At 40.6% G+C, this 25,096-nt stretch overlaps 1 protein-coding gene across 4 annotated transcripts in view; it reads right to left on the bottom strand.

Moving 5' to 3' along the window:
- Positions 1 to 25,096, bottom strand: part of SLC37A2 (solute carrier family 37 member 2) — a 57,137-nt gene that overhangs the window by 14,165 nt on the left and 17,876 nt on the right. The window contains exons 7-14 of one of the 4 annotated variants that reach the window (XM_068129451.2): positions 20,776 to 20,942; positions 20,632 to 20,669; positions 19,165 to 19,218; positions 7,792 to 7,971; positions 5,053 to 5,143; positions 3,472 to 3,534; positions 2,683 to 2,768; positions 601 to 649 (exon numbers count right to left, since the gene is read on the bottom strand). In XM_068129451.2, coding sequence (XP_067985552.2) covers positions 601 to 649; positions 2,683 to 2,768; positions 3,472 to 3,534; positions 5,053 to 5,143; positions 7,792 to 7,971; positions 19,165 to 19,218; positions 20,632 to 20,669; positions 20,776 to 20,942 — 728 coding nt within the window. The remainder of the gene's footprint in view (positions 1 to 600; positions 650 to 2,682; positions 2,769 to 3,471; positions 3,535 to 5,052; positions 5,144 to 7,791; positions 7,972 to 19,164; positions 19,219 to 20,631; positions 20,670 to 20,775; positions 20,943 to 25,096) is intronic. The other 3 variants (XM_068129452.2, XM_068129453.2, XM_068129454.2) reach the window with 3 other exon arrangements.

Raw genomic sequence — 25,096 nt, 5'->3', positions numbered from 1 at the left:
AAAAAAATTTTGTATACAACATCGAGGCTCGTGAAAGAGCTAACATTAATCACACAAGTCAAACCAACACATAAAACACAAAATAAGGGGAGCGGTAGACAAGATGGGGAGCTAGGGGGAAGGACACAAACACAACATTTGAGAGCAGGGACATCGGGAGAAATGTGGGAGAGGTATAAAACATATGAACACTGCAAGGCCATCTGAGCTATCTGGGTAACCCTGACCAATAGCTGACATGGATTTGTCTTCCCATTGGAGGAATACCCTCTCGTGTTCAGACAGTTGGTGCTCCTATGGTTGGCAGCGAGTGCCCTGGAAGCATTGATGGAAAGAGAGTGGCAATCATATGTGTGGGACAATTGCATGCTCAGTCAGGGTCGCCCAGATAGCTCAGACGGCAGAGCACTGGTACGGGCTTTTCAGAGGACCTGGGTTCGATTCCTGGTCTGGGCGTGTAATTTTCCCACATATGCCAATCAGTTGATTAAACTTTACAAAGATTTTGCAGAAAACAACAATGTGTATCTGCATTCTCCCAAATAACTTGCATCATTCTCAGTGAATAAAAACCAAACTAGTCAAGCGATTCAAACTTACATATCAGTGTTGGTGTGCTTGTGTAACCAAAAGAGTTATACACATAAAGCTGTAAGGGAACACGAAATGTGCCATTAAAAACACCATCAAAATTACAAAATCTAATCTTTGATATAATGCATTGAATAACGGTGAATGTTAAGGAAATAAACCTTTAAATAACAACATGCTTTTTAAACAAACAAGGTATATTCACAACTGGTTTCAAAAACATTGATGCACTGAAGTATAACCATGATAATAGTAAGCAAAAAATAAAACAAGACGTCAAGCAGAGCACGATATTTGCAAAATCTACCCCCCCCCCCCCCCCCCAAAAAGGTTGCCATGGATATTAAGATGCTGAGCACGTCCATTTCATCAAGATTTAAATTGATCATCTTCATCAAAGCTCGGGTCAATCAGATTAAACTTTGATTTTTCAGATGAAAATTTATATCAGAAGTTTGACCTTGAGTTGACCTTTTGACCTCAAAAGTAATTGGGTTCCCAATTCAGTGAGGCACTTTGCAATTGTTGTTTAATTTTCAAGTCAATCAGATGAAAAGACAATTAGAGATGAAAATTGATTTTAGAAGTTTGACCTTGAGTTGACCTTTTACCTTTTGACCTCAAATAGTTGGTTTCCCAATTTAGTGACAATATGCAAATGCTGTTCAATTTTCAAGTCAATTGGATGAAAAATGACAATTTTAGAAATTTGACCTCACGATGACCTTTGACCTAAAAATCAATAGGTTTCTTCCTTATGACCAAGTCTACCATCTGGTGAAGTTTCGTGACAGTTTAATATTGTGATCTGTAGGCGATTGACAGGCAGAATAATACACAAAACCAACCAATATACTTCAATATACAATATACAAAATCTTCGATTTTGCAAGTAATAAATTCTCAAACTGCACTGACATATTGGATTAAAACACTAAAAGTGCTCATCGTCACTATGGTACGAGTAGTGTAGTTACAAAGACACAGGGGACTGGTGGCAACAAATCTTTGATGTTGAAGTTCAAATCGAGCGGAAAGCAGTCGTATGACGGATTACGATCCCAAGCTTCTCAAAACAGAGCTCGTCTCTGAAGAATTAGCATATCAATCTTGGATATCAAATAAAACAAGCGTTACGCCTTGGTCCCCCATCGGGGAAGTGATGCGAGTTGACAAAGTGGAAGACGCAGAAAACATGCTATGATATGATATTTCGCTCACAAGGTTCAGACATACATGGAGGCGGCCATCTTGGATTTTGACGTGGCGACCCAATTTTCAATAGCGTTCTTCCTTATGCCTAGATACACCCACACACCAGATTAGAAGTTGGTACTTTCGCTTATTTTTCAAGATATTACACTCACAAGGTTCAGACATACATGGCGGAGGCCATCTTGGATTTTGAAGTGGCGACCCAATTTTCAATAGCGTTCTTCCTTATGCCTAGATACACCCACACACCAGATTAGAAGTTGGTACTTCGTTTATTTTAAGATATTTCGCTCACAAGGTTCAGACATATATATGGTGGTGGCCATCTTGGATTTTGACGTGGCGACCCAATTTTGAATAGGGTTCTTCCTTATGCCTAGATACACCCCACACACCAGATTAAAAGTTGGTACTTCGCTTATTTTTCAAGATATTCCGCTCACAAGGTTCAGACATACATGGCATCAGACATACATGGTGGCGGCCATCTTGGATTTTGACGTGGGTTGCACCCACACACCAAATTCGAATGCGGTCCTTCGCTTACACACGCACGCACACACGCACGCACGGACGGAGGGGAAAACCATAGTCCCCCTTTCGCTCCGCGGTGCGACGGGGGACAATAAACGATAGCGGACAGTAATGACCTTCAGGAAAGGATTGTATACGCACACCGGACTTGGTTAATCAAGTCTAACCGGTGCCACACATACACTTAATGACTTCAAAATTTGCAGCCAGAGAAGCAACAAAAGAAAATGCTACTTATGAAAGGCGTACTCCTACCCACATCTCTCCAAATAACGAAATACATACAAGGAAAAAGAAGTTCCTATTTCAGCCATGACATTAACCAAACCACACAGAACACACCATGGGTGCTGCTAAAATAAGCATCGCTCCGCAGATGGTTGCACGGCCCCCAAAGTAATCGGATAGAATTCCAGCCAAAATGCCACCTGCACACATGCATACATTTCAAACTCTACTTAAATGGTTTAAAACAACAATACGCAATATACAATACAAATGACAGGCATTATAAATCCAAATTACAGCCATTATAAATCCTAATAACCATTATAAATCCAAATAACAGCCATTATAAATCCAAATGCCATGTTATTGATAGCAACACAAAATCACATGGGCGAGGTGCAACATAACTCAGCTTAATACTTGCACTTGTATCCACCTAAACGCAGCGTTTTACAATCTTTACAGGCATTTACAAATAATGTGTGCAGGAATTGAGTAGGAGAGGCAGTGGATACATGAAATGACGTTTCAGAAGAGATGGGAGGAAACAAACTAGATTGGCACTCTTCGATGCCGCAATGTCGACAGATATGTCTCCGCCCATGTTAATACATCATTATACATACTTGTACCATGTTCGATTTAAATCTCTTCAGCTGTTCAAGTATCACATTTTTACCTGACAAGCCCTCTGACCTTTGACCTTTTTATGCCAAAATCCAATCAGTTCATCTTTACATTTATACATATTTGTACCAAGTTTGACTTGGATCCCGTTATCCGTTTTTAAGTCATCACGGTAAAAAAAAAAAAAAATTATCACAGATGGACGGACACACAGAATCCAAAAACACAATGCCTCTGGCAACTTGGAAAGCGGAGACATAAAAATATATTTTTTACCTATAAGGCCTCCGACATCAAACAGTGTAGACATGTTTCCAGAGTCTTTGGAACCGAGACGAGCTGAAGGGAGATAAATTAATCCATGAAAAAGAACATTTAAACAAAATACACAAATTGAATACTATTCACCTGATAGCAAATCAACCTACCACTCCTAAAATGATGTTGAAACAAGTAAGAACCTCACACGTTTGTAATAGTCACAAAATTAAAAATTTAAACACCATTGTTGACAAATGTGTGGCACCAACAAGCAGGATCACATTTTTGATGTAAAGTTTGCGCAGTCACAGATCATAACCATTTGTTTATTTTATTTAAGGACTATTTTTGTTATTGCTATGATTCCCTCACAGGAATTCCCTCAGAAAAAAAAAAAAATGCACACAAAACAATTAAATAATCTAATGCGAAGTCGATGTCGTGCCATCACAAATTCCCATGCATCCCACCTAAAGCAAATTGAAAGATGGCAAAAAGTCCCACCAGAAATAACCAAATATCAAATTTGGGTTTTAAAGTTTTCTACCCCCCCCCCCCCCACCCCCTCCCCCTCCCATTTTGACCTCTGTCACCCGAAGTTCCCACTCCCTAGGGAATGACCCAGGGTTCAAATCAAAAAAGTCGTTACATATTTCATGTGTCCCCCAATGTTGATTACATAAATTTAGGGTGGCCCTTAAACGGGGTGAAAATTTTAAAATGGTAATTTGAATGTTCTCATGGCCTAAATGTGATCCATTTGGGATAGAAACACTGCAGTCAAAATTTCATACAAGTCTGTTTACATTTAGAGGTAGTCCAGGCACCTTCAAGAATCAAGATTTTATATATACTGTATATATATATATATATATATATATATATGTATATACAGTATATATATTTTTTTATTTTTTTTTTTTATTTTTTTTTTTTCTATGCCATAGATGTGATAATTATTCACAAGCATGTTTTATCAAACGGTGTTTATTTCTGTGATACATACTGTATTGTCTGCGATATGTGTTTTTAGTGTTACGTGACCTCAATCACATGGCCGACAGGGGGAAATGTTCAAGGGTGCTGGACTACCTCTAAATATTCATGAATTTAGCTGACCTGGTTTGTTTTTAGGGCAAATGGACCAGTTGTAGAGGGTGAGAGCTTAATATTTCAAACTTTCAAAAATAAGGGCCACCCCTATTACATATAGAAAGTTTAATTTTTAAAATGTGCTCTTAAATACCAAGTTTGGTGAATTTCTGCACAACTGTTTGAGGAGACAGCATGACAGACAGACAAACAAAGCCAATTACAATATCCTGTACCCCCTCCCTCCCACTCCCAGCTATTTGTTTTGGGTTTTTTTTCAAAAAGCATGGGAATAATCAAAGAAGGTTCTTGATTCCACAAGTTCTTGATTAGCACCGGTCAATTGTGCTCAAACAGGCTGTTAGCCACACAGAGATAGCTGATTGATCCACTGGGAGTGACCCAAATATCTCTTCCATAAAAGTCGACACGTGTGCAAACCTAGTCGACATGGAAAATGCAGTACCATACGACCAAACAAAGTACAGGGATCACCAATAATACCTTGGCTGGAGATGTACATAGGCAGCCAGAAAAGGAAGGTGTAGCTGACCAGCTTGGCAAAGAATAAGCACAGGGAGAACTCGATAACACCCTGCATGACGACGATAGCAGGGAAGGTTATTAAACGTGTAATCAGTATGGTTTATATGCTGTATATACCATATTGAATGCATTTGGCATGTATCGAACAATGAACTCAATGACATGCAATTTGATGTTTTTTAATAACAGGTTGACCTATGGGGTAGTTCATTGCAGAACCAATGCACACATAAACAAAAAACTGACTATTTACTTTGATTGTCAATACTAGGGCATGCCCGTACGTGGGTGCAATGCCCGTACGTGGGTACGTGGGTACGTGGGTGCGAGTACGGTGACAATCCCCCCCCCCCCCCCCTCTATTTACATGAAATGGTTTGGTTCATGAAATGGTTTGGTCCATTCGCAAAGCCAAAGCGAACGGCTTGCGAGTACGGTGACAATCCCCCCCCTCTATTTACATGAAATGGTTTGGTCCAAAGCGAACGGCTTGCGGAGTTTGGTAAAGAAATCGCCATATCGTGCACAAACGCGCAGGAAAGCGAAAGAATCGCAAATTAGTTTTAATTAGTTTTAAAACATAGTTTAACGCCCGAGCGAGTTTAACGCAATCGCAAATCGCATCGCAAAGCGAAAGAATCGCAAATTAGTTTTAAAACATAGTTTAACGCCAACATAGCGCCAACATAGTTTGCCGATGGGAAATAAATGAATACGCTCTCAAATGTGCCGTCCGAGGCAGAGTCTGTTCGCCACGTTCGGCACACGTGATAGCTCGCTGCTCTCTGATTGGTTGAATCGTTTTTTGGACATAGCTCGGTAACTACTTCTCCGATTAATTTAAAACCTTGAAAAGGCACATCCTCGGGTCCCCAGCAATATACCTGGCAAGTTTCAAGTATATCGGACCCGTGGTTGTCGAGAAACAGCGGTCACAGACAAACACACAGACATACACACACACACACACACACAGAGATTGCTGGAATTATAGATAGACTAGGGCATGCCCGTACGATATATATATCTAAAATTATATCCCCCCCCCTATTTACATGAAATGGTTTGGTCCAAAGCGAACGGCTTGCGAGTGGTGACAATCCCCCCCCTCTATTTACATGCAATGGTTCGGTCCAAAGCGAACGGCTTCCGGAGTTTGGTAAAGAAATCGCCATCGCGTACACAAACGCGCAGGAAAGCGAATGAATCGCAAATTCGTTTTTATTAGTTGTAAAACATAATGCCCAATTATTCAATTATCGCCAACGTATTTTGGCTTTTTGCAATTTAATCGCAAGGAAAAGTAGAAAGAGAAGAGGGGGAAAAAGAAAAGCCTTCCCTTGCTGCAAACAGCTGCTGCAAACAACAACAACATGGAAGGCTGCACTGTCCGGAAGTTGGCATATCGCAGTTACGATTATTTTAGTGTTAATGGCCAATTATTCAATTAGCGCCAACGTATTTTGGCTGTTTGCAATTTAATCGCAAGGAAAAGTAGAAAGAGAAGAGGGAAAAAAACGAAAAGCCTTGCATTAACGCATTAACGCTTGCATTGCATTAACGGTTCGGCACACGTGATAGCTCGCTGCTCTCTGATTGGTTGAAGCGTTTTTTGGACATATCTCGGTAAGTAATTGTCCGATTAATATGAAACCTTGAAAAGGCACATCCTCGGGTCCCCAGCAATATACCTGGCAAGTTTCAAGTATATCGGACCCGTGGTTGTCGAGAAACAGCGGTCACAGACAAACAAACACACAGACAGACACACACACACACAGAGATTACTGGAATTATAGATAGATAAAGGATTTTCTAAACACCTTCAGAAAATTGCTGTATTTATTACATTGCTGACCTATGAGCAGCATATTTCATAACTTAAAGTTGTGACAATGAATTTTCTCAACCAAATGTTGAGGGTATTGGCCACCATGTGAAAGAAGAGGAAGCAACATTTACGATGTGAGCCCTTCTTCAAAGGAACAATTTTTCACAAAACTAATTCTTCGTTTTCTGTGCATGTAGATGGATTCCTTAGAAAGACTAGTGTTCCATTGTCAAAACAGTTCTCCTATTTCACATTCCCATATGAGCACAAGGCTTATGATGCTAGGATTGCAAGTTTTAATCCCTTATATGGTGTTGATCCTTGTCTATGTCCATTTAATTCAGCCTAGAGTTAGACATTGTAAAAGGGGAAGAGGTGGGGCAGAGTGGAAGCTCATCAAATGCTGTATCACTGAAGATTTATTTTCCATATTCCTACGATTGTTTTGCGACCCATTGCTGGAAGAGGAAAAACAATGTCTATCGACTCCCATTCAGATATTAGGTTTAACATCAACATGGTAGATTAAGCATCAACATCAGTTATAGTACATGTGGTAACAAATATTAGTGTTTGTTCAGACCTTGTTTAAACAGAATGTATAGGAGAGTGGGAGGAAAAACAAAACGAAAAGGAAGTGAGCAAATAACGAATCAACACATGCATTACCAGCAATTTCAATACATTAGCAGAGATGAAGTTAAAGTTTAAGAGTGCACACCTAATTATACCACACTATCGGGTTATGTGCATTACCATCTTTAAATCATCCCACTATAATAAAATAATTATTCATCCCCATCTCGACCACTGCCCCACTCCTCCACCCAACAATTCACCACAAACGCCTCTGCGTTGGTGCCTACCGGTATCCGCAATGCATCCAGAAATCTGATAGCCTTGGCAGGACAGGCTTCACCCGACACTTGAAAATCAGTGGGGACATGACTTTCAAAGCCCTCAGTTGCCACTGAACCATATGCCTGGTCCTGTGTGGGCACATGAACGACAGATCCTGAAGGTATCAGGCACTCCCTATCTGGTTCCTGCAAGATAGTAAAAAGCCAAACAAAAACACAATTACAGACACTGTAATCCTGTTGTAGAAGTCCACATGGACTTCTGATTTTATTGAAATGTCCCTCTCCTATTGAGTGGGTGAGTTATCACTTGCATCCTGTTTAAACCTGTTCTTACTCTGCTCAATTTCAGGAAAGCGAGGGAACATGGGTGTTGCTTTATAATCCAAATCGTGATGTAATTCACAGCAGTATTATAATTTTTGGGATATGGAATGCTAATAAAGTGAAAAAACATATACCGGTACTTAGAGATAAATCTTTGAGTAATCTGCATTGTGAATTATAGATACTAGAATACAAGACCCGTCGCTTCGCTGACGGAAATACCAATCTTTACTGCGATAGCTAATCTATGGGGGAAAAAAAAAAAAAGGATTCCTGGGAGATCCTGCTCTCCGTCCAGGGATAACCAACTCCGTGCAGGGATAAGTGTTGCCATTTGCAGCTTTGACATGCGTGTCCAATTACCCATAAAAAAATCCCGGGAGTTACCCAAATCTACCGTAGTTGGTTTTATTGAAATCCGTTAATCCGTTCTCAAGTTGTAACACGACAAACAAACAAATAAATAAACAGACACGGCTCCTTTTATAATAAAGATTGTGTGTTGCTGTAGTTTGAAATACCAAGGAATCTTCAAAATGTATATTGCCAATAAAGGGCAAGAGTGTAATTAGTTATAAATATTGAAGTAACCTACATCATAAATTATAGAAATTATGTGCTGTGCTTAGATATACTTAAAGGAATAAAGCTTACATCGATAATCTGTGCCAAGATGAAATACAATATTTATTTGAAACTATGAAGCTGTTTTTTCAGACAGAGTGGAATTCGAGGACATTTTTTTTCTAAGGTGTCCTGACCCCTTGTTCGAACTCTCATCGTTCAGACGCTTCAAAGCACAGAATAATTCCTTTTGTCTCTCCAAACACTATACAAGACAAGATGCAGGCCGAATCGGGCAGAAGATTTGCTGGATACGTTGTATGGATTCCTGTTTGAGTACGCCGGCATAGTACTGTTAAACTGTGTTGTAATCCTCATTATATTTGAGTGAGTCCTTTCCATTGAATTAAATCTTTGACATCGTTCTTGAGGTGTGAACATTCTATTAGTGTACACCCTTCCACAACACTGTCAACCGGTACTCCAATTGGAATTCGTACCCCATTGATAAATTTCAGAGGTAACGTCAATCAAAGAAATCAAGGTCAACAACTGCTCAAGTACACACTATATCATGGGATAATTATAATCTTCTGCATTATAACACTAAGGTGCAACTGCCATTTTAAAATTTTAACAATCGAGTCCCAGTTCATCTAGATGTAAAGCAAGTGTCAGATGACCAGTCATGTGATGACAGGAATATTTTGAAACTTCGGAATATAGATAGTGAATCGGATAAATCGACTTCAGCAAGGACATTGAGGTTTTAATCTGTGTTAGCAATAAAAACCCAAAAATATTTCATGAAAACGAAAACGAAATTATTGAAAAAGTGAAAAATTTGCTTATATTGCAGTAAAAGTCGAAGTCCAATCAATAAACACAAATAATTTTGCAGACAGAACAGATAAGCGAAAAGACCAACATTACACAATAGAGTCCTGTTATATTGAATCTTGGTTTGACGAGCACACTAACATTTGGTAGATAATCAAGCTTTATTGACCAAATGTCAACCCAATATAATGACCATTAAAATGCGGATTTCAATGCTAGATATAATCAAAATTCATAATCAGGAGATGAAGAACAAAATGTACAGCCAGGTCGTTAAGCACCATTATGACCAAACAGAAACTGCAGGTTTATCCAAACAAGATTAAATGTTGAAATTCTAAGGTGTGGGGGCAAGAGAGTCCCCAAATAATAAATTTGATTCGCAGATTCAACATTCATTATAACGAAACACGACTACACAAAACCAGAAACGAATGGTGTGATGCATGCTGATGAAGAAGCTGCATGATTATGGAAGATGAAGAATGAGCAAAATGGCTAATTATTCATAGATGTGAAAATTTTGAAGGGGTAACAAAATCAAGTTTTACCTCAGATTTACGAGTAACTATCAACCAAGTGTTGGCTTAGTGGTTAGGGTGCCGGCTTGGGATCCTGGGTTTGAATCCCGGTCGATCGCTGAATTAACACCAGGGGGGTTGACTCAGCCTGTCATCCTTCCGAGGTCGGCAAATTGAGTACCAGCTTGCTGGGTGAATGATCCCGATGAGTACCCCGGTTTAGAATAGGTGCACCGTATCCCTGCGCATCGTAAGAGGCGACTAAAGATTGGCGCCAGGAAGGGCATCCGGCCATAAAAACATTGCCTCAAACAGGGAACCATGATTGTCATGTGGCCCGCAAGGCTAACCCCTGCTCTGGCGGGGAAAATGGCCTTAAAACGATCATTCATTCATTCATTATATCAACCACTAAAAACAAGTTAATATAAGCAAATGTAAACTGGAATCTTAAGATGAATAGACTCCTGGTATTTGACAATTTTGAAGTCGTGAAATTGGTAGAAATGGCAGTTGGCCAATAAACACCAGCCTTTTATTTCGCAATACAAAGTTAAAAAGAATAAAGCATTTCCTGACTTATGTAAGCTTCATGCCCCAGAGGATAGATAGTGAACCAGATGTGTCAGCACGTCAATTCTGACAAAGAAAATCCAAATGATTAATCAGATCATTCTTGACTGTTGATTCAGCGTGGTCCAGGATACAGAAAACTGTCGCAAACTGAAGAATCGGGATATATGGGTACGTTAGAACTTACTAAGCTGGCTCTTCATTTCATGTGTAACAAAACCGACTGGCATATACAGGCTTACTGCCAACCTGTCCGTTCACAAAGCACCATCGTGAATGGGTTGACAAAAATTCCACACCAAAAGAAGAACCTTCTATCACAAGGGCTTCAAAAGTTTTTTTTGGAGGTTCGACGCACACAAAAAAAAATGAAGGAATAAAATTAAACAAGCATTCTGAGTATTGCGCTGCAATACATGTCCCCTACCAAAGTTCAAAGTGCCATAACTTTGTCAAAAATGATCGAATATGCAAATTTATGCACGGTTGATGCTGGTTTTCAAACTTGATCTGAGGTATGCTGAGACACATGTGTCACGCGTCGCCTCGATGATAAGCCCGCAAGGTCGCTCCGTGGAGTGGCCTGCACGTATTGCACTGTGTGAATTATATAAATTATTACCAACTCACGGTCTGAGGTACTAGCGATTCAAGAGATATCCATTTTTTTATGGCACATTGGAGAAGCCAATGCGAGGTTTCTTTTTCCTCAGCTTGTCACAACTCTGTCAAATGCGATAGAGTTAAAAGTCAGAATTTGACCAAATCTTTTTTATTCGTTTGTTAATATACCTCAGCTATTGACAAATCTTAAATTAGAATTTTATTCGAGGTCAAAATGACCGCGACAGGTCGTGTCCAACGATGCTTTCAGTCTGTACATGTGATAAATAATTAAATCCGCACACTTGACGCCTCTTCTTCTTCACGCAACAACAACTTCTAGCTTCCAGACCGTACATCCAATCATCTTGAAATTTTGCACACTTGTTACTCTTCATGACGTCTACTATAGTATGAAGTTTCACGTCGATCAATAAAGCGATTGAAGAGATATCCATTTCTTAAATATTTTCGTTTAATTAACGATATCTGCCAAACCACGTGAGCTATCGCAAATTCCAAAAGGACATTTTAGTAGACTGCCATGCGGAACAGATCTGTGAAGTTTCCCCTCGATTGGATCAAAAATGAGGGAAGGGCTCGGTTTTAAAGGTTCATGCTTAAAAACGTCATAACTCTGAAACCATGTGACGCATGACGTCATGCTCGCAGACTTTTTTGTTCGTCATGGGTATGCGATTTTGCCTGCAAAGTTTGGCCTCGATCTGTTCAGCCATTGCAGAGAAAAAGGGGTTTTTTGTGTTTTCACGAAAAACAATATGGCGCCCGAACCACGTGACCTGTGACATCATAATTACCATTAAAATATTCTACAGACCGCGTCCCTCCGATGGTGAAAATTTGATCTCAATCGGTCCCATTATTGCAGTGAAAAAATCTTTTTTAAAGGAAATTAAAACTTAAAATGGCACTGAGTTAAGGATCATCAGAATTATCAAAGTTCAAAGTGCCATAACTTTGTCGAAAATGATCGAAACGTCGTGAAGTTCGAACTTGATCTGTAACTTATCATGAGGAAACCATGTGCCAAGTTTGAAATCATTAGCTTTAAGCGTTTAGAAAAAAAAGTCCGGAAAACTGTTCTTTGCGTGATGGACTGACGGACAGAGGGACGGCGTGCAAACCTATAGTCCCCTCCGGTATACACCGGTAGGGGACTAATAATATAGCATCACTTTGGAGAACAAGCATTCTGGGTATTGCGCTGCAATACATGTCCCCTACCGGCAGTCTGTCGTCCGGAAAACTGTTGGGGAAATTACCAAAGTTCAAAGTGCCATAACTTTGTCAAAAATGATCGAAACGTCGTGAAGTTCGAACTTGATCTGTAACATATCATGAGGAAACCATGTACCAAGTTTGAAATCATTAGCATTAAGAGTTTAGAAAAAAAGTCCGGAAAACTGTTCTTTGCGTGACGGACTGACAGACGGGCGGACTGACAGACGGAGGGACGGAGTGCAAACCTAAACCAAAAGAGTGCAAACCTCCGGTGTACACCGGTAGGGGACTAATAATGGTCCACACTTCAACAACCTTGTGCACAACACTGAGGCCCCATGTATACAAGCCTCATGCCTCAGTAGCAGCAAAAAGCACTGGGCCTCAAGCCATAACCACACTACAGTGCACTCTACGGGATGAATAGACAGTTTCTAGACTCTTGGTGATACTACGAGATGAATGTGGAAACACACACAAGTCAGTTTCTAGACTCTTGGTGATACTTGAAATCTGCAATGAAAGTACTGGTCTTCAGTAATAATACATATATTATTGTAATACTGTACTAGCAAGGGATACCAGCATTGCCTGTTGCTGTTCTAATCCTGTTAGCATTTGAAATTTTGAAGAAATCAAAATTCTTTTTTTTTCTTTTTGTGGGGCTTAAACACTTCCCGATATGCACGAAGGAATGGGATCAGGGATCATTTAATATTACCTTTCACATATCTACAAAGGCTTAGGCACTGCAGAGCGATTAAAAAAAAAATTTGAGGAGAAATTAAATAATGTCTATATAAAAACTTAACTTTATTATACCAGAAAAATTACAGAAATAAAAATGAAAACAATGCAGTTCAAACAAAGGCTTACAGTAATTTGCACACAGGTCTCAGACCTCAGAAGAACCTCCGTGACTAAGGGGCATTGCATAGCTGGCTTTCTTCAGGATGTCCCTTTGCATTGTCCAGGATGACGAGGGCTTTGCCACCAGGAGGGAGGTTAGTATTCTTCCGGAAACGTTCCCTAATTTCTACAGTAGCACAAGTATCATTCCAGTCCTTGTATATGTCACGGATCATCTAAGCAGTTTTCTTGAAACTACAATGAACTGGCAACATTTTCACTTCCTTCAGTGCCAATGGCCGGGCAGGCTTCTGATAAGCTTAAGCTGATTTGTACCAGCTGCGTTCACACATGCCACAATTGTAAGGCGTTCCTTATTATTCTTAAAACCAATGCTGGAAGTTTCTTCGCCACTTCCAAGGGTTCAATGGGGCAAACAATATCAATAAAACTCGGATTAGTCTGCGTTATACACTTGTTTAGGAGTTTGATTATGGTCCTCAACCAGACGTTGCAAATCCACAACATAATCCTCAGAAGCAACAATTTCAGCAGAGATCTTCCCACCAAACTTCAAGGACATACGGACACCAAGAGTAAGCCACCTAGAGTGCTCACACTTCTGCTGTATTTCAATATTTTGGTGGAATTCCTTGATCTTACTGTCAACTATAGGCCTACTCTCAGCAATACCCAAGGAACAGGCCTGCTTGAACCACTCAGATGTCACTTTATCCACGAGTTTATATTTTTATTCAAGAATGGGGTTTGCGTTCTCTTGTGCTTTTACCGGCAAAAAAAAAACAAAAAAAAAAAACACACATTTCCTTTATTTATTTTTGGCACCGTAGAGTAGGTGCAAGTAGTCACGGAAGTGAAGATCACTTTATGGGTTATTTGTAGGTGGACAGGACGAGTGGACCGATGTTACTTCAGATTGAGTTACTGGTTTTTGGCCAATACATTAGTGACGGAGATTTTCCTTTTGTTTTTGTCAAGAGGCCGATGCCAAGAGATTCAGCAGCAGATGCTGCAATTTCATCATTCTCAAGCCACCTTACAAGCTTGAGTTTGTCCTCTGTCGTTAGTACTGTCACGCAACTCCGATTAACATCAGTCGCGGATAGCCTAAACGGTCTTATTGGAGGCAACTACCCAAACACGGATTCGGCTATGGCCGCGTGGGAGGAAGAAGGAACATGGAGGCTGCGGCGAAAGCACTTAACTGCAGCACGCTGGCGTAGTTCCGGTCCTGTGAGAGGAAATTAACTCAAGCGGGCACAGGTTTGAATGGGGATGCAAAATAATACAAGGGTTTATTCAATAACAGGCAGGGATGGGAAAATGTGACGATAAACCTAAGGTAACTAAATTGGGATCCCACACACAGACATCGAATACAAGACGAGGGGATCTGACTTAACAAGAAGAAAATGTCTCGTCGTGTACAGTGTACGCGGAGCTCGGTCTTATCTGGTCTCGTGTCTTGTCCGTCCAACACGGCTCCAAACTCCGGCGTGGAGGAATCCTCCGTCCGCCTCGCACGCCCCGCTAGGCCCGAGCCAACGCCCTCACCGCTGCACACAAGGTCCGTGTAGCAAGCTCCGAAGCACCGAGAGGTCCCACAGCAGGACAGCGAGCTCCACTCGGGCTACACTTCAGCCCCACTCGGGTCGGGATCTCCGAAAGACTCGACCGGGCCGCTCAAAACAACTCCCCGTATCGACTCGACTGCGCAATGGCGTTCGGAAACTCCCTACGGCTCAACTGTCGAACTGCGAACTGCGCACTGCCAACTCAACTCTGCTTCCAACTGCCCACTCTTTCGGGATCCAACTCACAACTCTCGTTCTCAACTTGAACTGTGTACTGCCCACTGTGCACACGAACTGCCCGAAAATGGCGCTCGGCACTCGTCACTCAATCAACTCTCAACTTCCAACTCTCAACCACGAATCCAAATGCTCTCGCCGAGTCAACTGCGCACACGATCCTCTCCTTCGACTCTGCGCCAGGAAGGTAACTAGTTTCTCACCTTGGTTGAGCTTCCTCATGGGTCCTCAACAGCCATTTCCCCCTCAGATGTCCAAGGGCAAATCGCCACAGGCCGGGCGCACTACAGGAGTGCGAGCGAGCTCTTTCTCCATTTTATAACGGACTGTTGTTGTTCATTAGGGTTTATAGACCTGCCACTGGGGAGTGATACGACCTTAGAAATGGTACCCTGTACCTGTAGGGGATTCTATTTTTTGCAGCAAAAGCCTGGCTATGAACAATGCAGTGATGTTCAGGAACTTGTCCGTTGATACAAACTAGGAACCGAGAAGGGCAACTCAACATGGCCAGTGCTCCATCTGTACAAATCCTACAGAGGTTCGACATTGTATGTCCTCACCCTAGGAAAAGAAAAAAAAACCTCTGACTTTCTCAAAGACATCAATTCCCTTTCTGGTTGTCTCAATAGGATTACAAGAGAAACTCCTCTGAAATCTCCATCACTAATGTATCGGACACAAACCAGTAACTCAATGTGAAGCAACATCGGGCAAATCATCCTATCCACCGACGAATAACCCATAAAATGATCCGAATGTAATGCAGTCAAAAATCGTCCGGCAGACAGACACCAAATTTCTTATTTTTGTATGATTTGTCTCGAATATGTAGTTTAGTTATGTCAGGTTAAAGTTAAGTTTGAGTGACCGAAAATGTGCTTTGGGGATGCACCCATCAACCCCTCCCCTCTGTCCCCCCCACCCCCTTATATTATAACACTATGTGCATGGGAACATCTCGTCTGCTAATGTACAGGGTGTCCCATAAGTCTGCAACCATAGAGCAAAATGATGAAAACTGCTTGTATCCACAGAATGTGTTCAATGTGTCTGTCTACCATTATGATCGATACAAAAATGCAGACGATGTATCCAGTCAGAAATCACACGGCGAATGGTGTCAGGAGTGATGGTGTTACATGCGTCGCTGATGCGCTCCCACAAATGTGCAGCACTGAATTTTTTTTCCACATAGACCAACGCCTTCAAGTGACTCTCCCCCAGAGATTAAAATCCATTGCGCTGAGATCGGGTCTCCTCGTCAGCCACTCCACAGACCCTTGACGTCTTATCCAATGACCAGGGAATTACTGGTTCAGCCACTCTTACATGGATGCTGTAATGGGCAGGAACGCTATTCTGCTGGAACCATGTTGGGAAATCTCCATCTGCGTTCAAGACACTGGGGAATGCTTCCTCGTCGAGCATATGCAAGTAGGCGTCTCCTGTGACTGTGCCAGTGTGCCATCAAAAAAGAAGGGGCCTTATGATGCCGTCTTTCCAAATGCCACACCACACCATCACACGAGCAGCAACTTGTTCCTTTGAAACAGTAAACCAGTGAAGGTTGTCTTGCGACCAGTAGCAGGTGTTCTGTCTGTTCACCTCACAATTTGCGTAAAAAACAGCCTAATCACTGAACAGAATGGTGGATGGGAAAATCGGAATTTAGAGCACATTGTTCCGTAGCCCATTCACAAAATTCCATCCGGCGGTCCAGATCATCTTCACTTAATTTCTGCAGGATTTTAAGTTTGTAAGGAAGCCATTTGTTTTGTATGCTTGAAGAATGCGATGGATATTGCTTTTCGACAATCCTGTCTCAGCAGACAACTGCCAAAGATACCTATTGGGGCTTTTCGTGAAATTAGCGAGGAGGGTAGTAGCTGTGTGGGTGTCGGTGGATGTCCTCGGAGGTCCACTGCATGGTGTATCTCCTATGGATCCAGTTTCCCTGAACTTTGCTACCAGTTTGCCAACACAGCTCTGTGTAATCGGCACGCGGTCCAGATGCAACCTGTTGAATTCCTCAGCAACCTCCATACGACTGATTTCCTACGAGCAGAATTACCTGGACGAGTTATTTATTACTCGGCGACATCATGGACACCTGCAAGAAACAAAAAAAAAAGATCATGAATCACTTATTTTGCCCTATGGTTCCAGACTTATGGGACATCGTGTTGTTTTGCTTAATGTTGCACTTTCTAGGAACGCATCCATGACATCGTGGAAACTTGTAGTGTGAATTTAAAATGATACAATTTATTTCAGAAAATCACACGTTGCAAAATTTTCCATTTATGCAATTCAAAGTCTTAAACCATAGATAAGTCGATTCTAAATACAATTTGAGGCCCAGATTTTCAGGGGGGGGGGGGGGGATGTATAGATTTATATGCAGCAAACTACAGAATATTCATGGTTGTAATTTGATCAACAAGGCATCTTCTGCACCATATGTAAGAGGTTGGGGGGAAAAAGCAGTGTTTGGACAACATGACTCAAAATTTCACATTTGTGTTTTATTTAATTTAGTCAAGAAAGTCAATTTTTTTTACTTCTTTAAAATGTTTGTTTTTGGTCTCGACTAGTGAGTACTGTTTTATTAGTCCCCTACCGGTTTCACCAGAGGGGACTATAGGTTTGCTATCCATCTGTCTGTCTGTCTCCATCCCACCTATGGTTATCCAGACTTTTTCCCCTTACCCATTAACATATTCCACTGAAACTTGGTACATGGATGTATTATGACGAGTTGCAGTTCTGTAGTTTTGCATATCTAAAACAATTTGTCCTGCTGTATATGGCACACAGTTGCTGAGTGTTTGGAACAAGAACATTCATTAGGACCAGTAGGGGACATGTATTGCAAAGCAACTCTTCCTCTATTTTATTTGCTTTCACCATTTTCCATGTTCAATAGCTTCCTTTAAAATACCTTACACATGGTTCAATCAGGTCTCTTGATGTTTCTCCTGAGGAATAGTTATTTCTGAACTTCAGACACATAAATATCTTTAAAAGATCTTACGAAAATTCAGAAATTCTCTATACATGTGGCTGAACCTCAATCAAAAACTGCTTGGACAATTTCCCTCATTTTTGGAACCATCGATTAATTTTTAATCCTCCTTATCTGGTGCTTTCCATTTTATTATCATACAAGTCGATACCTTTTTCCTCCCCGGAAGCCCGAGCCTCGACTTGTACTCAGAATTGACTTATCCTTTATTTAAGACATTGAATTGCATAAATGAAAAATTTTGCAAAGTGTGATATTTTCTGAAATAAATTGCATAATTTATTCATTTAAAACACAATACTCAGTGATTAAGCTCTTTCATGAATTAAAATGCGCTTGTGTACTCCAACTACACTTACCTATCTTTGAATGAGGAAAGAAAAATGGAGAAATTAGCCAAATCGTCCTGTAATCCACATCGACTTATCAGCTGAAAAATACAGTTTTAACAAAAGCAAAACAGAAAAACCCAATCTTAGATTCCATCATCTTAGCATTTGAAACATGTAGCCTGTTGACCTCAAGCTGACCAAGTTTCAAGTCTTGAAAACTAAACATTCCTGTGGTTTGTTGAGAGTTCAAAGTGGAATGCAAGTATGCCGATTGAAACCAGTAACTATAAACCCAACAAGGTAGTAATTATCTGGCTATTTATTTACTAAAGCTCTTGGATGTCTAAACATGAGGATTGGACGTCTCTCAAAATCCAACAAAACAGATTCATGAATGTCCTACCCAAACCAACAATTTTCGGTATTCCAAAGAAATCTTTACAAATGCAGCAATCACACGACCTCTTCAAACCCAAACCAGCATTCATACTCTGAATTTTTTTTTTTTTTTTTTTTTAAATACGTTACGATGTTACAAGTTGAAAATGTCTAAATGTTTGTTACAATGTGTGTGGCAAAGAAGAAAAAAAATGGAATAATGTTAGCGCAAAGGAAAAAGAAAACCAAATGAATGAAACTCCCTGTCAAAGAAGCACTGTCCACCTCACCTCATTCTGAACACTGAAGTAATCCCCATTGGATCTTCGATCGTATAAATATTCCTCAAAAAAAAAAAAGACATCGTTGAATTATAAACACACATCGATCTCAAATGCAATTTGAAAGACTACCTATGACAGTTATTTTTTCCAGGAACATTAAATATTTTGCAATCAATTCAGTTAAATGGCACTTGCAGCAAACACATTTGTACTACAAACTAAAGACAAGGATCTTTTGGGGGAACTGGTGCATAATCAGTTGGGTATATAGTTTCATTGCAACTAATTTTGACCAAAAAAGAAAAAGAAAAAGGTATTACAGCAATCATGTTTTTCCAACAAGCCTCAGGAAAATTAAATATTCAAAATTCACACAGGAAAAACGAAAAAATGTCATAGCCCCCGTTGTTTTAGTAATTTCGCTGTACAGAGTTAAAGGCTGCCAGTCGGTCATTTTTGGGCAGATTACAAAACATCTGAATATATATATATATATATATATATATATATATATATATACACACACACACTCATGTATTGTCTTTGAGCAAAGTTTGTACAAAATCGGTCCATGCATGTCCAAGAAATGGATGGGGACACGTGCAAGTAACAAAATGACCACTAATCAGCCATCTTGGACCTGATCTAGAAAATAAAGAACGTGCTTATGCAAGCTGGCATTTCTTATCTGTGTGCCAAGTTTGAACAAGATTGGTAAATGCATGTCCGAGAAATTGTTGAGGACATGTATGGACATGTTCGTCCTTGGTGTACACGTTCAAGAACGGGTTTTTATATTCTTTTCTTCTTCTTTTTTTTTACAAATAAGATGGCTGCTAGCCTACCAGTCGGCCATCTTCGATCAGATTACAAAATAAAGTGAGGTGTACGTGTATACCATCATGTACTATGCTTGTGCCAGGTTTGAACAAAATTGGACCATGCATGTCTGAGAAATGGTTGAGGACGTGTTCAACAATAGGTTTTTACAAATAAATGGCCGCCAGTCGGACATCTTTGATCGAATTGCGAAACAGAATAACGTGAATATGTATGCCATCATGAGTCGTCTTTGTGCCAAGTTTGACTACGGATGTTCTCACGATACTCAATCCATAAGCCCCCGTTTCAGACAAACTCCAACGGGGCCTAAATAACAGCCATCCTATTGTTACTCAAAACTGTTTGCTTTTGAGGGAAGTATAATTAACAAGGTAACAAGTTAGGTCAAGTCAAGCTACCCTTGCTGTATGCATCACACCTGTTTCACAACGAATCTCTTCTCCATTTTGATGCAACCATACAATCTTCAAAAATGGGTAATTATCAGTCTGGGTGGACAGACCACCGCATCTTTCTCGTCCTATCTGTCATTCTTCCTCATTATCCCATAATTGACAGTTCATCACTTACATAAGCAATTGCAAAATTCCTCTTCCTATTTTCCCCAATAAGCAATGTTTACACACTCACCTGATGCTGTGGAGGTGTACAGTCAACATCCCTTGGGTCTGTAAATAAAACACAAAAAAATAGCACTTTATGGCAGGAAATGATTCAAGTCAGACTGGAGACAATGTCAGACTCCAACAAGATGAAAACATACGATCATGGCACCTTCAATGAGGAATAACCAGCAGAATATCCCCATCACAGCGATGATAATGCCAGGGACCACGAAGGACCAGCCCCATGCCTTGGTCACCCATACACCAGCTACCAGTGAGCCGAGTATGTTGCCAACAGATGTGTGCGAGTTCCACACACCCATTATGAGGCCACGCCTGAGGGGAAAAAAAAAAAAAAAAAAAAAAAAAAAAAAAAAGAGGCTTTAAGACATTGGGATATATTGCCATCAGCATTAAGATTTTTAAAATGCTACCAATATCTTTTTTTTCGGGCACAATCTACAATCCTAAGCTTCTACTTTAACAGTCTTAAATACCAATGTATCCCATTCCTCCGCAAAGAGTAGGTGAGCTATTGCCGGCACCATGGCCAAATTCCTACCTTAACTACTCCGTCAAGCACCAGGCCAACCAGTTTGTGAAGGCCTCAGAGTAAAAACTCCCCACCAAGGCCATCCACACAATGATGTGGGAATAATTGTGTCCATAAAAAAGAAAACAGTACCAGTATATCCCAATATCCCATTAGAATATATAAATAAATCATACCCGGATTATAAATCAGCCGATGGCCAAGAAAGACTTTTGTTTAATGTTCACAAAAATTAAACAACAGACAAAACACCTAAACAAACACCATATAAATGTTAGGCATGTAACATCGCTTGGAATCATCAGAAAAGGAATTGTTCCTTGCATTTATATTTGAAAAACTGAAAAAGAAAGGTTTGTTTTTTTTCTCCACCTCAACAAAAACTTGTACAAAGTGCTTCATTTTAAGGGCCACTTATTCATTATGGATGCACGGAAAAGGAGGGGAAGGATAGAGTTGGACAAATGGATGAGGTTAAATGAGGAAAACCAAGAAGAGGGAGGATAGGACAGAAAAACAGGTAGGAGGCTGTAGAGAGGAAAGGAGGTTGGAAGAGGTAGTGTTAGTAATATGAATGTATGTGAAACATGGGATGAATCATAAGAAAGTCCACAAACATTGCATGCATAACAAAAAGAGGTTTTATGGAACAACTTTAAGCCATTTCATCCACCGTGTCGACGAAGTAAGTTATTCCGTTGTTTTGTGTTCGTCCTTGGTCGACAAATAATCATTTATTCCTTCTCAAGCTATTTACAAATGTCACCACCTTGTATTTTACATATAGTGTATAAACCACCGTTTAGAGGCCATTTGTATTTTACATATAGTGTATAATATATAGATATTTATAGAGGGGGAAACCATGCTAATACAACAACATGCATTTTAAGGCCATTTTCCCTGCTAGAGCAGGGGTTAGCCTTGCGGTCCCCATGACAATCTTCTCCATATTGCCCTATTTTCTGCATCTCTCCTTGTTAACCCCCTTGCCCGCATTTCTTCTTCCACCATCTTTAGCCAAGTCTTTCTCGGTCTTCCCCGTCCTCTACTTCCTTCGACATTCATTTCCATCACTCTTCTCAAACAGTCACTTTAATCCTTCCTCAACACATGACCAAACCATCTCAACCTGTTCCTCTTCACAGCATCAATCACAGGCTCTATTCCCATCATCTTTCGCAATTCATCATTTGTCTTCCTCTCTCTCAACGATACTCCGCACATCCATCGAACCATTCGCATTTCCATCCTTTCCAACCTTCATTGCTGCTCTACGTTCATTACCCATGTCTCGCTCCCAGAAATCATAACACTTCTCACACATGCAGCATACACCTTTCCCTTCAGCTTCAACGACACTCCCCTCCTCATCAGCACGCCACTCAGTTCCCGAAACTTCTTCCATGCACATCTCACTCTAGCAACCGTTGCCGAGTCTGATCCACCTTCTCCATTCAGCATGTCTCCGAGGTAGCAATATATGTATTCAGCAGGTAGTATGCTAATACCAGAATAATATTCAAACAAATTTATTCCGTCTGTAACCACAGCATTTGAAGAGGTGCAAAAGAAAACTAGAACTAGAACGGCACTCGGAAGAGAAAATACCTCCACCTGGTTGGCCATATCACTCAATGGTGAAGAACCACTCAAATTCTACGAGCCGGATCTGTATCCAGATCATCAGCAAAATTAAATCGATTATTCCTCGTCACACACACAGCCTGTCCACCAAGTTTCGTCCAAATCCATCCACAACTTTTTGAGATATCCTGCTATGTATCGTTTTTGACCCTATCTCCCAATGGTGAAGAATCACTAAAAATTCTCGTAGACGGATCCGAATTCAGATCTTCACCAAAATCTAATCATTTCGTCCTCGTCACATACCCTACTTTTCATGATCATCTTTCAATCGCCATGCCTAGTCAATGACACATGTAAAGTTTCGAATTAATTGATTTGGTGGTTTGGGAGAAGATGTTTTTTTTTATGTTTTAGGTTAAATCCAATATGGCTGCCAAACCATGTGACATGTCATAAATTTAATATTTCAATACAAATGGGTCATAGATCATGTGCAAGCAATTTCAGATTTTTAGAATAAGGACTTCGAGTAAAACATTGTTGGCTGGTATACAACTTCACCTATGATGTTAATTATCATGCTTTTGTTCCCCAATTGGGGGTACTTGACAATGTGCCAACAGACTTGCCATAGCAAAAAAGAGGGGGGCACAACAACAGCAAAGAATAGGCACATCAGGAGATCTGTGGAAGATACAAAGCTTGGGTGGGGTACACGGAATAAACAAGATGGACACTACCAGGGACTTTCAGGAAAGAAAACAGGGAATTTGAAGGAGGTGGTTTTGGGGTGGATTAAAGGGGGTAGAAAAAAAGACCATGGTGTGGATTGGGGAATATATGAGACGGCAGTGAACAGCCGTTTCAAAGAACTGGAAGGAAGAGTGGAATTGACGAGAGTGTTGGAGTTTGTTCCAGAGGTGAGAAAAAAAGAGGCATGAAAGAGTGAAGGTGAACAGAGTCTTGATTTTGGAAGTTTCACCAGAAGGGGTTGCTGGCAGATGTGCGTCCTGCAGAAATGTTGGGGGGCCAGCAAAGACAACGCAGGGAGTGCAATGCAGATGAGAATTTGGTAGAAGACAGAAAGACCACCAACCTGCCCTTGGTGCGAGAGAAAGACCCTCAGAATCAGCTTCAGCATGGGAGATACCAATGATTCTAAAAGCTTTGGTTTCTACAGCGTGAAGCCGAGCTAGGTGTGAGGCAGGAGCACCTGACCAGAGGCAGTATTTCATCAAGCTGCAGATGAAAGCTTTGTATGTGGTGAGAAGCTCAGAGGTGACAAGGAAGGACTTCGCACGACGGAAGATGCCCAGTCGGCGACTGGCTTTGGAGGCCAGCTTGGAAATGTGGTTTTCCCAAGAAAGATCATGGCAGATAGTGAGACCCAAAAGCTTGAGCGACAGAACTTCTTCGAGAAGATTGTTGAGAAAGTAGATGGTGAGGGTTTTCTAGTCGGTCTTTTCGGAAAGATATCACGAGTGTGAAATTTGTCGTATTACGAAGCAAAATATGAAGTATGAAGAAAAAATATATAAAATACTAGCCGAATGCACCTGGCGTTGCCCGGGTTCTTTTTGAATGAATTTAATCTTCTGCACATCGGTCTGACGCGAGCCCAGTATCAGTTAGTGCTCAACGATTCCTTGTTCTTTCTTCTGTCGGGCCCCACGAGAGAGAATTTTGAAAGCATGTGTTGCAATCAGTCAGATATTCCTATTAAGTGCATATAATAAGTTGTACTTCAAGAGAATTTTGAAAGAATAAGATTTATTGCGAAATGGGCCCAGCCCGGCCGAGGCGGCCTCGACCGGCCTCGCCACCAAGCCTATAACCTTTCTGGGGCCCGTCCCGACATTTTTTGTTTCAAAGGTTTCCTCCTATCTTTCACCGTTCAGGAGATTAGCGCGTACAGACAAACAAAAAACAAACAAACACTTTCTTTTATATATATATATATATATATATATATATATATATATATATATATATATAGATAGAAGATATAGAAGATATATCACATATTATAAATCAAAAAATGTTTTTTGTGTTGTAGCAACACAAATCTTGGATGGATTTACGTTTTTTGGAAGAAAATACTTTTACAAAGGTTATAATACAGTATATTCAAACCCTACAGATGAAGTCACCAATGACGTCATCATTAACATATCTTCTGCCCCATGGGGAGTACTTGATAATGAGCCATGTTTCAATTTTTTCCATGGAGCGAGGTCGGAGATATAGAGGGGCAAAGATTTTCGGTTTTTGCAAGATGGTGCATTTACCGCTGAACTATGACGTCATAACTATCATTAAAATATTCTACAGGAGGAGGTGCTCATAT

This window comes from Myxine glutinosa, chromosome 9 (genome assembly GCF_964187855.1).
Source record: "Myxine glutinosa chromosome 9, kmMyxGlut1.1, whole genome shotgun sequence".
In the NCBI taxonomy this organism is placed as follows: domain Eukaryota; kingdom Metazoa; phylum Chordata; class Myxini; order Myxiniformes; family Myxinidae; genus Myxine; species Myxine glutinosa.
This window is presented reverse-complemented; position numbering and strand designations above follow the sequence as displayed.